Raw genomic sequence first — 12,207 nt, 5'->3', positions numbered from 1 at the left:
AAGAATAAAATAATGTAGAAGAATGTTTATACCTACTGAAAACTTTTGTGCTTCAAACACATATACGTATGATTGAAACTAAAATCCCTAAGAAGAAGAAAGATGACATTGAACACAGTTGAGAAAACTTTGAAGCATAGCACCAAAACTTTAGTTTTCTCGGTATCTCTTTAGATTTATGGGCAGAATTTTATGAGAATTTAATCCACTAGTTGAGTGCATCCATCATGGATTCTTAGCCCAGGGTCCATGAATGGACTTTAGGGTGTCTGTTACTCTAAAATTGTACATAAACTTTTTTTTACCTATATTCATATGTGCATTTTTATGAGGAAAAGTTCCGTAACTTTCAATAAATTATCAAAGTCACTGACTTTACAAATGGTTGGGAGAGGAGAGGGTGAGGTAGAGCAAAAGGAGACTGATAACCTCTGGCCTGCTTTGTGAGTAAAACATTATATCAGTCATTGTGGGGTATGTACAAGGGTAAAGGTAATCCACATTTTTAGGGCAGTTAGTGAACTAACATCTACTAAACTATCACACAAAGCCAGGTGCTGAACTGAGTGCTTTACATGTAGTAATTCATTCATTCAAACCATATCCCCAGGAGGTAGGTGGTGGTCTCAGCATTTTTTAGATGAGAGACCAGCAGCTCTAGTGGGAAGATCTCAGCTCAAACCTGATTCTATTATTGAGGCGCTGTGTGACCTTGTATGAGTTACTTACATCTAAGTCTTAGTTTCCTCATCTGTAAAATAGGAATGGGACGGCCTACCTTGTAGAAATCTTGTGAGGATTATAGAGATTTTATTTGGAAAACAGTATGATCGGTTCCTTGCTCGGATTCAATGAATGTTAGTTATAAGGAAAAGATTCAGAAAGGTTAAAGAACTTGCCTCAGAGTCAAAGGATAGAAGTGGTAGAACTCATTGTCTAATTGGGAAATTTGATAAATTCAGTGCCAATCCAAGATGGCCCAAATCTAAGAAATCTTCACGAAGATAAGAGGAGCTACGTCTCAGAAGATTAATAGGATTGGTTTAGGATAACACCTCTCAACTGAGAATTAAGCCCTAATGCATACATTATATATAATGAATTAGTTTATTTCCTATGCACCTAGAAAGTACTAACTTTGGGTATAGATATCTATACCTAAAGAATAGGTCGGGGTGGAATTTTGAAAAGCTCGTGAGTGCCATGCTAAAGAGTAGCTCTTAGTAACCATAGAAGCCTAGTTTGGGGTTGGGGGAAGAGGTAAATATAGACATGACTGTTTGTTAAGTATAGCACTTAGGACCATAAAAAAATGTAATCTAGGACTATAAGAAATATGTAAATCCATGCAAGTATAGATTTATTTATTTGAAATGTGTTCAATTTTAAGTTTACCTTCTGTCAGCATAAGAGCTGTGAGATGCTTTTATGTTGAGTAGTTGAGAAACTCTAGGTTATGAAGATTATCAAAAACATTCTGTTAGTTAAGATGGTAAATCTGTGAAAAAATGCACTGGCTTTTACAGTTTTGTTTGCTTTTATAGGACCTAAGAAAAGCTGGATTGCTGATTTTTGCTAATAAACAAGATGTTAAAGAATGCATGACTGTAGCAGAAATCTCCCAGTTTTTGAAACTAACGTCTATTAAAGATCACCAGTGGCATATCCAGGCGTGCTGTGCTCTTACTGGCGAGGGGTAAGAAGTCATCTTCTTGGAAAACATGTATTTAGCTTAGAAACAATTATTTCTTCTTAAAATCAGTAAATATTTAAGGCTAGCATGTCTAAAACATTGTAAGGGAGAGATGTAAGACATAGTCCATATCTGCAATGAGAGAGTTTTTAGCTTGATTCTGTAAAGAATAAAGCACACAACATACACATAAACATACATGTGAACATATAGATGATAGAGTTGCTGTAGGAGTTCAGAGAAATGGAAGTGTCGTGGGGGAACTGGAGAAGTTGGGAAACAGTTCCTCCACTGGTGGTGGGACTTACGCTATAAAAAAGAAACTAACGCGGGGCCTACCCCGTGGCTTAGTGGTTAAGTGCGCACTTGGCTACTGGTGGCAGGGGTTCGGATCCCGGGCACGCACCGACGCACTGCTTGTCTGGCCATGCTGAGGCAGCGTCCCATATACAGCAACTAGAAGGGTGTGCAACTATGACATACAACTGTCTGCTGGGGCTTTGGGGAGAAGAAAGGAAAAAAAGGAGGAGGATCGGCAATAGATGTTAGCTCAGGGCCGGTCTTCCTCAGCAACAAGGAGGATTGGCATGGATGTTAGTTCAGGGCTGATCTTCCTCACAAAAAAAAAGAAAAATCTAAAAAATCTGAGCAAATCTGTCTTTAGATCATCATTAAAAAAAAAAAAGAAAAAAAAGAAACCAACACTTGCTGAGCATGTCCTGTGTCTTGAGTGCTTTCCGTATAGTGCTTTCATAACAATCCTGTAGAACAATTGTTTTCAATTCACATTTTATACATAAAGAAGCTGGAATAGAAGAGGATTTATGTGTGAGACCAGTTTGAGGATACTCACTTTTGCCCACCAGTTTTGTCAAGAGGGAGATGTTGCACTTTTTTAAAAAAATGAGGTAGAATTGGAGAGAGTGGGGCATGAGGGTCCTTGGTTCTGGAAAGAAAGGTGGATGCCTACAGTAGAATTTTGCCCTAGTCTGATGCCCAGAGATGAAAGGATTTCAAGAAGGAAGTGGTTGTCAGCATTGTTAAATGTAAGGTCAAGGAGCAGGAGGATGGAGAGAGTGCTATTAGGAGAGATGGAACAGACGAGGTTAGAAATAGGATAAAAAGCCAAGAGGATGGGCACCTAAAGTAAAGTTTTTATTGTAGTTGTTTTTCCATAATATGGTGGATGTGTATGTATTTAAAAGCAGAGAAAAAAAATTAAATTGGAGATGAAGGAGTTGAGATGTTAAATTTGGAGTTGAGGTTTTTCAGGTGTTAGGAAAGGGCAGAAGCCTGGGGTATAGATAGATAGCTTCAATAACTCATTGTATTGGTTCACACTTCACCATGGTCTAGAAGAGAACTTCTCCCACTTCAGCTAACTCGTGTGTTTATGCCCCAAGCTTCTGCCCTTTCCTAACACTTGAAGAACCTCAGCCCCAAATTTAAGACTTCTGTTTAGAATCTCTCATGTATGTATTTAAAAGCAGAGAAAAAAGAATTAAATTGAAGATGAAGTCGAATTTTACTCAGTGAAATAGAAGGCATGCTTTCCTGATTATAGACATTTGGAAGAGTGTAAATAGAACCTCAAAAAAGCAAATCTGTCCATTTAAGAAAATATCCCAGATAATACCAATTGTCCACATATTCATTTAAGTAAAAATATCTGTTAGGTATTTCTTTGTCAAATAGTTTAATACGTGTCAAGATACATAGATAGATAGAGAGATATCTTTATGTGTGTTGTCTTTGTTTATCAAAGGTCTTTAAGCAAAAGCACTGATTGTAATACTAAATTTGACAACAAAGACAAATCGTCTATGATTGATATAAGATTTAACTTTTATACTCTGAGTAATCATGTAGAAAATATATCATTAGTTAGGATAGATATGAACTCTGACGGTTTCATTTCAAAAGAGGAAATCAATAGATGATGGTAGCTTTTCAAATTTTGGTTTATGTGGGCTTCTGTTTGCAGCAGTTAGCAAGTAGAAATGTTTGGTTTTGGGGGAAATGTTTCCCTTCTGTAGTCTGGCCATCTTGGTCTAAATTCTTGGTTTTTTGGTATTGGTCAGTGTTTTGACTTCCACCTCTGCTGTCTGTTAACATCTCTGAGCCTGGGTTCCCTCCGTAGTGTGGGAAAGGTTCTGTTCTCAGTGTTGTGAAGATTAAGATAATGGATATTAAGTGCTTAGCACACTTTCTAGTTTGCTGTTAGGTAACTACTATTCATTTAACAGTTGAGAGTTAAATAATTTATTCACCTATATTCTTATTATTTCATACCATTTCCTATCAGTAGTTTAAAAGTAAGGAATCTAATAACAGGAGAAGAGTGTGGGCCAATACCAAAATAAGCGTTTATTTACCTCATTGCCTTTTTTTTTTTCCTATTTATGTCTTCTTTTATGTTATTAGACTCATATTTACATAAAAATCTGAGTACTGTTTTTTTTTTTAATTTAATATGGTACCACAGTTTCTCATTTCTATTAAAGCTCCTCATAGGTAATAGTTAATGCTTTGTAACAGTCCTTCATTTTGTTGTGACATAATATGTGCTACCATTTCCCTCTTGCTAAAACATTTAGTTTCTTTTGCCACAATGAACATCTCTTTCTTTATTTTGGATTATGTCCAGTTACCCATTGTTCAGTGATAAATGTTTAGTGATATGAGATTTCTTTTTTTTTTTTTGCTGAGGAAGATTCTGCCTGAGCTAACGTCTGTTGCCAGTCTTCCTCTTTTTGTATGTGAGCTGCTGCCACAACATGACCACTGACTAGTGGCATAGGTCTGTGCCCGGGAACCGAGGCTGGGCCACTGAAGTGGAGCATGCCAAACTTAACCAGTAGGCCGCGAGGGCTGGCCCTCAAATTTTTTTAATATATAGATGTAACATACATATTATATGTATACTTTGTTTTAACACGTCTGCTATATTTAGTTTAACATCCTGCCATTTTTACTTCATTTATATCATGAGCATTTTATCATATTGTAAAATAGTTTTTTTTTTTTTAAGATTTTATTTATTTATTTATTTATTTTCCCCCCAAAGCCCCAGTAGATAGTTGTATGTCATAGCTGCACATCCTTCTAGTTGATGTATGTGGGACGTGGCCTCAGCATGGCCGGAGAAGCGGTGCGTCAGTGCGCACCCAGGATCCGAACCTGGGCCGCCAGCAGCAGAGCGCGCTCTTAACCGCTAAGCCACGGGGCCGGCCCTGTAAAATAGTTTTTGAAAGGAAGTTTTTAATATCTCATCATATGAATGTTCCATAATATGTTAAATTTTTTCTCTATTTGTAGACATTTAAATTTTACTTTTTCCTATTAAAAATGCTTTGATGAACAGTCATATATAAATGTGTCTTTATCTCTGATTATTTTTTTTAGGATATGTTTCTAGAAGCAGAAGAAAGGGTAGAGTATTGGTGTTTGTCTTGGTATTGGTATTTTAAATATTTTTGATATGTATTGCTAAATTACTTTCTATGGGCACTCACTGTATAATTACTGAACTCCTTTTTATGTGTCAGGCAGTCTTCTAGTCACTAGAGGGATAACACAACCAAAAAACCACTCCTGTACTGTGTATGAGAGTATGGCTTCACTGTAACAGCACCAACATTGAATATTATTGATTTTTTAATCTTTTGTTGCTTAGGTAAATGAAAAATGATATCTTCTTTTAGTTTGCAGTTCATACCTTTTTAGTTGAGAAATTAATCAAATGATTTTATTTTCTTTATAGATTATGCCAAGGACTTGAATGGATGATGTCACGACTTAAGATTAGATGATCTCTACTGACCTCTTCTCATAGATTTTGTATAAACGAATTGCTGGACTTGACCTGAAAGCTGCAAAAATTAATGGTTTAGATATATTTATAATAAACTGATTTAAACTTTTTCTATTAGAAGAAAAATTAAGACCACTTATTTGGAAACAAAGATGAAGTCTCACCTTCCAATCTGCTTTCTCATTAGTTCCTTCCAAAGCAAGGTCTTAAAGCTGTGATTGACTTTATTCTCATAATGAATCCTCTCAGGACATTGTGTAGCTTGTGGTAAGTACAAAGGGAGAGGAAGACATTTTTAACTTTAAGAGCTTTATTATCAGTATAACCCTCCCTGTTGAATGTTGTTCTCTTCATGTTCCATTGTCAAAATACAAATCGCAGATATTCAGTTTCCAATATTTTAAAATGTAATGTTACTTATTGAAAGTATTTTGCGTAAGGTTGTGTATGTATTGTGTATATACCTCAAGTTCAAGTTAATGGCTTTGATTTACGTTCTACAGAAAAGCGAGTAACACAAAAGTTAGTAATATCCTTAGTTGTAACCATAATGAGGTGAGTACTGGCATTGGTGTTAAGTGCTATTTTGTACTTTTCCTCTACGTTCTCTGTATTGTGCTAACCAACACTAACCAATCCTAGAAATCATTGAGCTGCTCTTTAAAAAAAAAAAAAAGGAAAAAGCTTGATGTTGTGTACCTATTTTTTTGTTGATCAAATCACATACATGGAGACACATAAGCCAACTGAATGGAATATCTTTCACATTCTTGGCTTAGTATTACTAAGGGGCAGAGTTGCACACTGAGCAATTATCAGATTGTTCCCTTTATTGGAGCTTATGCCATCTAAATTGCTGAGTAAATTGTTAATCCATTAATCAGTCAGTCATTAATTGTGATTAAAATTATCAAGTGATTTTTTTTTTGTCAGCATTAATTGAAAACTTTTGTGTGAAATATGTCTCTCCAGAGAAGTATCACCTTATAAATATTATCAAATAATTTAGCTCAAGTCTTCTTAGGTATTAAATTATGTGTCAAGCATTTAAGGTGACTTTGAGATGAAAAGTAAAGTATATTTTCTAAGCAACAAAGATAATTTCTTAATTTGAAAATTTCTTATTTCTTAGCAGTTGAAATAGTTTGAGATTTTTTTTGTTTCTGTAAGTTTTCTCTTACACCACGTGAATGCATTGGTTGACAATTATACAAATTCTTTTTAATGCTTTTAAGAATTTTGTTTAAAAAATGATTGACATGATGTATTGTTTTTACTAAGAAGTAACTTGGCCTGAAAGACCTTTTATATTTGCTTAGCGTATTTTTTTTTTTCAATATCTGAAAGTGGAAGGTATTTCTGTTGTAACTATAAACTTATCCTAAGTGTGCTAAAACATTCTTGGGTACTCTCTGTATCTTTCATGCCCTGAATATCTGAAAAGTAATCCAAACTAGCATGTTTTGGAATATTCAAGGAAAAAAATAACTCCTTTAAATACTAGCCTTTTAGATTTCATGAAGATTTTGATGAGAAATAATAGTACATACTATAAGCATTGACAAAACTTTGGAGATTTCTTTCTATAAAATAGTCAATATCTAAACCCAAGCCAGGCATGGGAGATCAGTGTTTAACGTTGGATGTTTTGTGTTTTATATTTATATTATAATGTTCAAAATGCAAGCATAGCATTTTAATATTTGTCAGCTTGCTTTTACAAAAGTAAATCCTAAATTACTAAGCTTTATTTGTTCATATGTTCTCATACTTTTTCAAATCACTATAAGGAATTACTTGTTGTATCTTAAAAACTCCCTTAAAACCCCAAATCCATTTTGTAGGTGTTGCAGTTTCATCAGGGACAAATATTCTATAAAGTAGCCCAGCAAATCCACTCCTTTTATCCTTTTTATCTTTTAATTTAAGTAATCATGGTTTAGTCCCTTGGATTACTGCCACATTGGTTCAACAGTATACCAGCACATTCCCTTGTCATCAAGGTGTTGGCTAAAATTTACTCTTAATTGGATGTTTAAAGCATGCACTACATTGTTACAGTTGGTTTAGTGTAGTAGATTATTGACATGGCATCGTGAGAATGCATGAAATCTTATACCACATTTATAAGACGTGATTTTTTTTTTTTTGTTATATTCTACCTTTCTTGGCTAAGCATTAGAAATAAGGTGGTACTTATATACTTGTGCATAAAACCAAAATTACAACAGGGAAAAAAATTTAAATTCATGTATGAAAATACGTCAAAATCACATTAGCAGTATTACTTCCAAATAAGATGGAGAGACTCATGAATAGTCATATTGGCAATTTATATGTAGTTTAAGTGGAATTAAGCAAAAGGCAATGCTTTTGGTTTTTTAATATGCTACTTTTGGGTGTAAACAATCATCTTATTCAGGGTCGTTGTGCTCAGCTTTGAAAAGAACAAAACTTCATACTTCTGTACATGTGGCTGGATATAAATATCCTGTGTTTGATACTAATTTTGAAAGTCATAACTTCTCTTGATATCTTGGTAAAAGTAACCATATGCTATATGGATTTAAATATGTTTAATTTTGTCATGATAGCATTTATAAAGTATATCTCACACATTATATTGAGGATTTTTGTTTGAAATTTTCAGTTCTCTCTATTATCTTTGGCTCTCACAATGGGCAAGGAATACAATGAAGGCAGGTAGTTTGAGGGGCAGGGGGAAGTGGGTAGGGAATATGACATTTTGCCTTAAGAATAAAGAAGTGCTTTAGCACTGCTGGCTGGCATTTTTAATGCAGGTAGTTAAAGTGATTTTAGAAGTGCGGCATGAAATAGAAGAGTCCCTGGTTTCTGACCTTTAAGAAGTGCCTAGTAGGTAGTTACAGTGAGATTACAGAGAAATGCAACGAGCTTGAGGAAAGGCAGGAAGTCCCTGAGATGTTCTTTTTTTTTGTCTGAGTGTGTAGTATTAAGATGCCTAGAAATGGGATTCTATTGTCCTCTCTCTTATAGGCACTTTACATTTCTTGCTGTGACTACAGCAACCACATACAGTACAGACAACCTCAAAATCTGTTTATATTAGTGTAAATAGAAAAGCTGTAGACAACTTTCTAGTTTTCTCTGCAGGCATTTTGGGGAATATATCTGTAGTGTGTTCTACTTTGTACGTAGGGAATAGCAGCGCATGTGCCCCAGATTATCTGTAGACTTGGAGGTCATCTTCTCTCAGTTGTGTCCTGGCATCAACCCCTCTTTCAAGGCTGGATAGAGACAAAATTTCTTTGGATGACTTAATTTTGACCCCTCCTACTGTTCAAATTTAATCTGGAACTTCTTGCTTCAGAATCAGCTTGGCCATAGCTCAGCCATCCTTCGCTGTCCTGTATCTTCTTCACCATCAATGAAGATGTGTTATCTCGGTCCTGGAGGTATTCTAAACTTCGCCTATATACATTGTTCCACAAACCACTAGTTTCTTAGTAGGTTCTCTAGTTCTCTACTATTCCCCTACCACTGGCTTGATTCATTGATTTGTGCTTTGCTTATTAGTGTGTTGTCAGAGTTGGTGAATACATCAAAAGACTGGCTTGCTGTATATATAGCATATAAGTGCCAGTAGTAGACTCATTTAAATTATACTGTATTTAACATTTTAATGCTTCTTAATTTTAGCTTCATGTGCTGAAAGGTAGATTTAGAAAGATAAGAGACTGCCTAGACTCTGCCAGCTCCTCAAGCTACTAGTTAGGTGTGGAAGGGATTAAGTTATATGTGTATTATCTTCCACTGCCAAAAATGGGTTATGTTTTAGAAAATACCAGTACAAACAATTTGAGTTGGAAAAAGATGACAAACTAAATTTATATGTAGTGTTTAACCTGAAGACGTCCTTACATCCTTAAAACCATAGCCCACATTCTGTTTTTTTCCTCATGTTTACTTATAGGACAAAGATAAATATTAGATGTCTAAAGGAATTAGTAATGAGAAGCCTGTCTTTACAAAATAAACCTGATGAAATGGGCTTTAAAAGACATCAAAATCATCAGCCACGGTGTGTTGACTCTGTGTAGATGCAGACATAATATGGAAAATACTTTAAAGTTCCACTTATACAAAAATAAAACTTCAATATCGTGCTCCCTAGAATGTCTGACAATTTTAAGACCATAATGGTGGAATAAAAGAAGGAAAGAATTTAAAAACTTTGGATGCTGTAAAGTGACTGCTTCTATTAAACCCTAAAGTTGTGTGTGGAATTGTGAAGAAATTGTAACAGGATACAGTTGGGTTAATTATGCAATATTTCTTATCGAGTATCTAGTCCTTGTGTATTGTTCTAAAAACTGAGGTTTAAATCTTTATGGTCTTGCCTGCTAGATATGCTGTTCCTTGGTGGAAAATTCCCATAGTCTGTACTCAAGAAGTGCCTAAAATTGATTTGTGTTGATTTTGAAGTCCATCTAATAAATTATATGTATTTTCTATGGTATTATATGTGCTTGGCTTACTGATGACACAGCCCTGAGGGTCTCTAAGTCATGATTTGTGCTTTGAGTAAAAAGCCTTGGAATTGAAAATACCCATCATAACCCTCAACAAACTGTAGTTTAAAGAAGCAGGAACCAAACCATTTTTTTCTCTTTCCTGATGCAGATATTCCATGACCCTGGCGTTAGTTAATGCAGAGACTAGAATACTGAACTCTATTTCTGTCTTTTAAAATAGTTTTAACACACAGAAAATAATATTGTGTTTTAAAACCTTAGTAAAAGGTTACTGTTTGTATGAGACTAGCCTCTTAATTCTCCCCATACTTAGTGGTTTGTAATTTTGAGTCATAGCATTTAGGTCTTGAGCCATTTCGTTTGTGCACATGCCAAAATCCTTCCTCTTTATTCAGATTCTACTTATAAACCAAAATATTTGATGGAACTCTATTATGTTTCTCATATATTGTTTTTTTTTTTTTTTCCTGACCATAGAGTGAGTGTAAATTGTGGGGGCAAAGACTTGACTATGTTTTCAGTGATTTACAATTACATTATGGTCATATTTAAATCATCTAGCATGGAAAGTGAAATGTGTATGTGATTTTAAATTATTGTAACGTATACTGTTTTCTTCCCCAAAACTTCTTACATTGGTATACAGAATTCCTCTAATTATTTTTGCTTGAAACTAGTCCTTTGAATTGGAGTAGCATTTTCTTACATTTTGTCCCTCTGTGGTTCCTTGAGAGGAGGTGATACCTGCAGAGCACTTTTAAAGATATTTTCTGGGTTAATGTTCAAGATAACACTTTGAGGAGGAAGCTATAGTTATGTCTAATGAGGGTTCTTTTGGTTGCTAGAGATGAGAAAAATGTATACAAATTTTAATTTGTGCTTAAAATACATTTTACTAATAGTATTGATTTTAAATATGACGAATTCTTCTCGTAGATATTAACCTTTTTTGCTTATTGTATTTTCCTAGAAAAGCCTAGATGAAAATGTGTTCCAATTAGTCTCTTTGTATAACTCCCCCTCCCAAATTGAGCTCTGTGTATATTGACATAATTGAAGCTGCATTTAATATAACAAAGAAGTTAGAAACCCTTTTGAAAAGTTTTAGGTTTTTCTATAGGAATTTCTAATATGATAAAAAGTTTTGACTCAAGCTTTGTATACAAGAAGAGGTGGAAAATTTGTCTTATCTCTTTATGATTTTATGAACTTGTGTTTCTCTGTATCCTAGGAAAATGTCGCGCTCAAGGAATTTTCCAAAAAGTGAGGATCTTAGAGCACTTGAGTACTTCTGTATTTCCTCAGTGCTGGTGTCTTAGATCTCTAGGGAAGTGAAGCTCCAGGGGCTTCTTGACAAGATAACGTCCTGGATGGCTGGGGGATATTTGTGCCGAGGTTGGGAGGGAGTGGCAGACTGAAGGAGAGACCTCTCCACCTGTGAAGCAGTGCAGTCAGCTGCTTTGCAGGTGTGTTACTTCATTATACTTGTGACAGTGTTCCTGTGTCCATAACAGACTGAAGTGTCAAGCTCCAGAAATGTAAGGCATTGGTCAGTAGTAGGACCTTGTTTATAATGAAATAAAGTAGTAATGTTGGGATATGTTTGGGGAAAATGACAAATAAAATCTACTGGTGAATTTCCATGTTTAATATGTACCTTAACTTTTTTTTTTTTTTAAGTTGCATGTTAACCTGGGATAAAGTATTGTCTCTGCTTTATGCTTTGAGTAAAAAGGAACAAAAAAAAGATGAGTTAAATTGTTACTCTATTATGTACTATTACATATACCTTTTCTTTTAGAAAGGGTTAATTATAATTACAATTCACACGTCTGTGTTGTCCGTGTTTTTATTCTGATTTATTCTCCGAATGTGTGCAGATTTGGTGATGGTAGTTCTGTTAACTGGCCTGGACTGGGATCTGCCAGGGCAATTGGGAAGATATGACAGTTGCATTATGCAGATGACCAAAAGATTGTCCTGATCTTCTCAAGGAACCTTTTTATGGAATGTGGTCAATTCATAGAGAGTTTTCTATCTGTTACTTCTGGATATTTGAATTGGACATGGACCTGATAAATAGCGACCAGTTGTGTGATTCATTTATCTTAAAATGTGAGAACAGTCGTTATTTAACACGAGTATTATTAAAGTGAACATTCATGAAAATGGTTGATACAGAAGAA

At 34.9% G+C, this 12,207-nt stretch overlaps 1 protein-coding gene across 2 annotated transcripts in view; it reads left to right on the top strand.

The window, feature by feature from the left end:
- The window catches only part of ARL5A (ADP ribosylation factor like GTPase 5A), a 28,264-nt gene extending 16,414 nt beyond the window's left edge, over nt 1-11,850 (top strand). For both annotated transcript variants that reach the window (XM_058548964.1, XM_058548963.1), the window contains 2 exons: nt 1,545-1,696; nt 5,457-11,850. In XM_058548964.1, the coding sequence (XP_058404947.1) occupies nt 1,545-1,696; nt 5,457-5,505 (201 nt within the window). In that variant the 3' untranslated portion in view covers nt 5,506-11,850. The remainder of the gene's footprint in view (nt 1-1,544; nt 1,697-5,456) is intronic.
- Nucleotides 11,851-12,207: the final 357 nt, after the last annotated feature.

The sequence above is a fragment of the Diceros bicornis genome, chromosome 10 (genome assembly GCF_020826845.1).
Source record: "Diceros bicornis minor isolate mBicDic1 chromosome 10, mDicBic1.mat.cur, whole genome shotgun sequence".
In the NCBI taxonomy this organism is placed as follows: domain Eukaryota; kingdom Metazoa; phylum Chordata; class Mammalia; order Perissodactyla; family Rhinocerotidae; genus Diceros; species Diceros bicornis.
The sequence above is the reverse complement of the archived record's forward strand: the minus strand, read 5'-3'. Positions and strand labels throughout refer to the sequence as shown.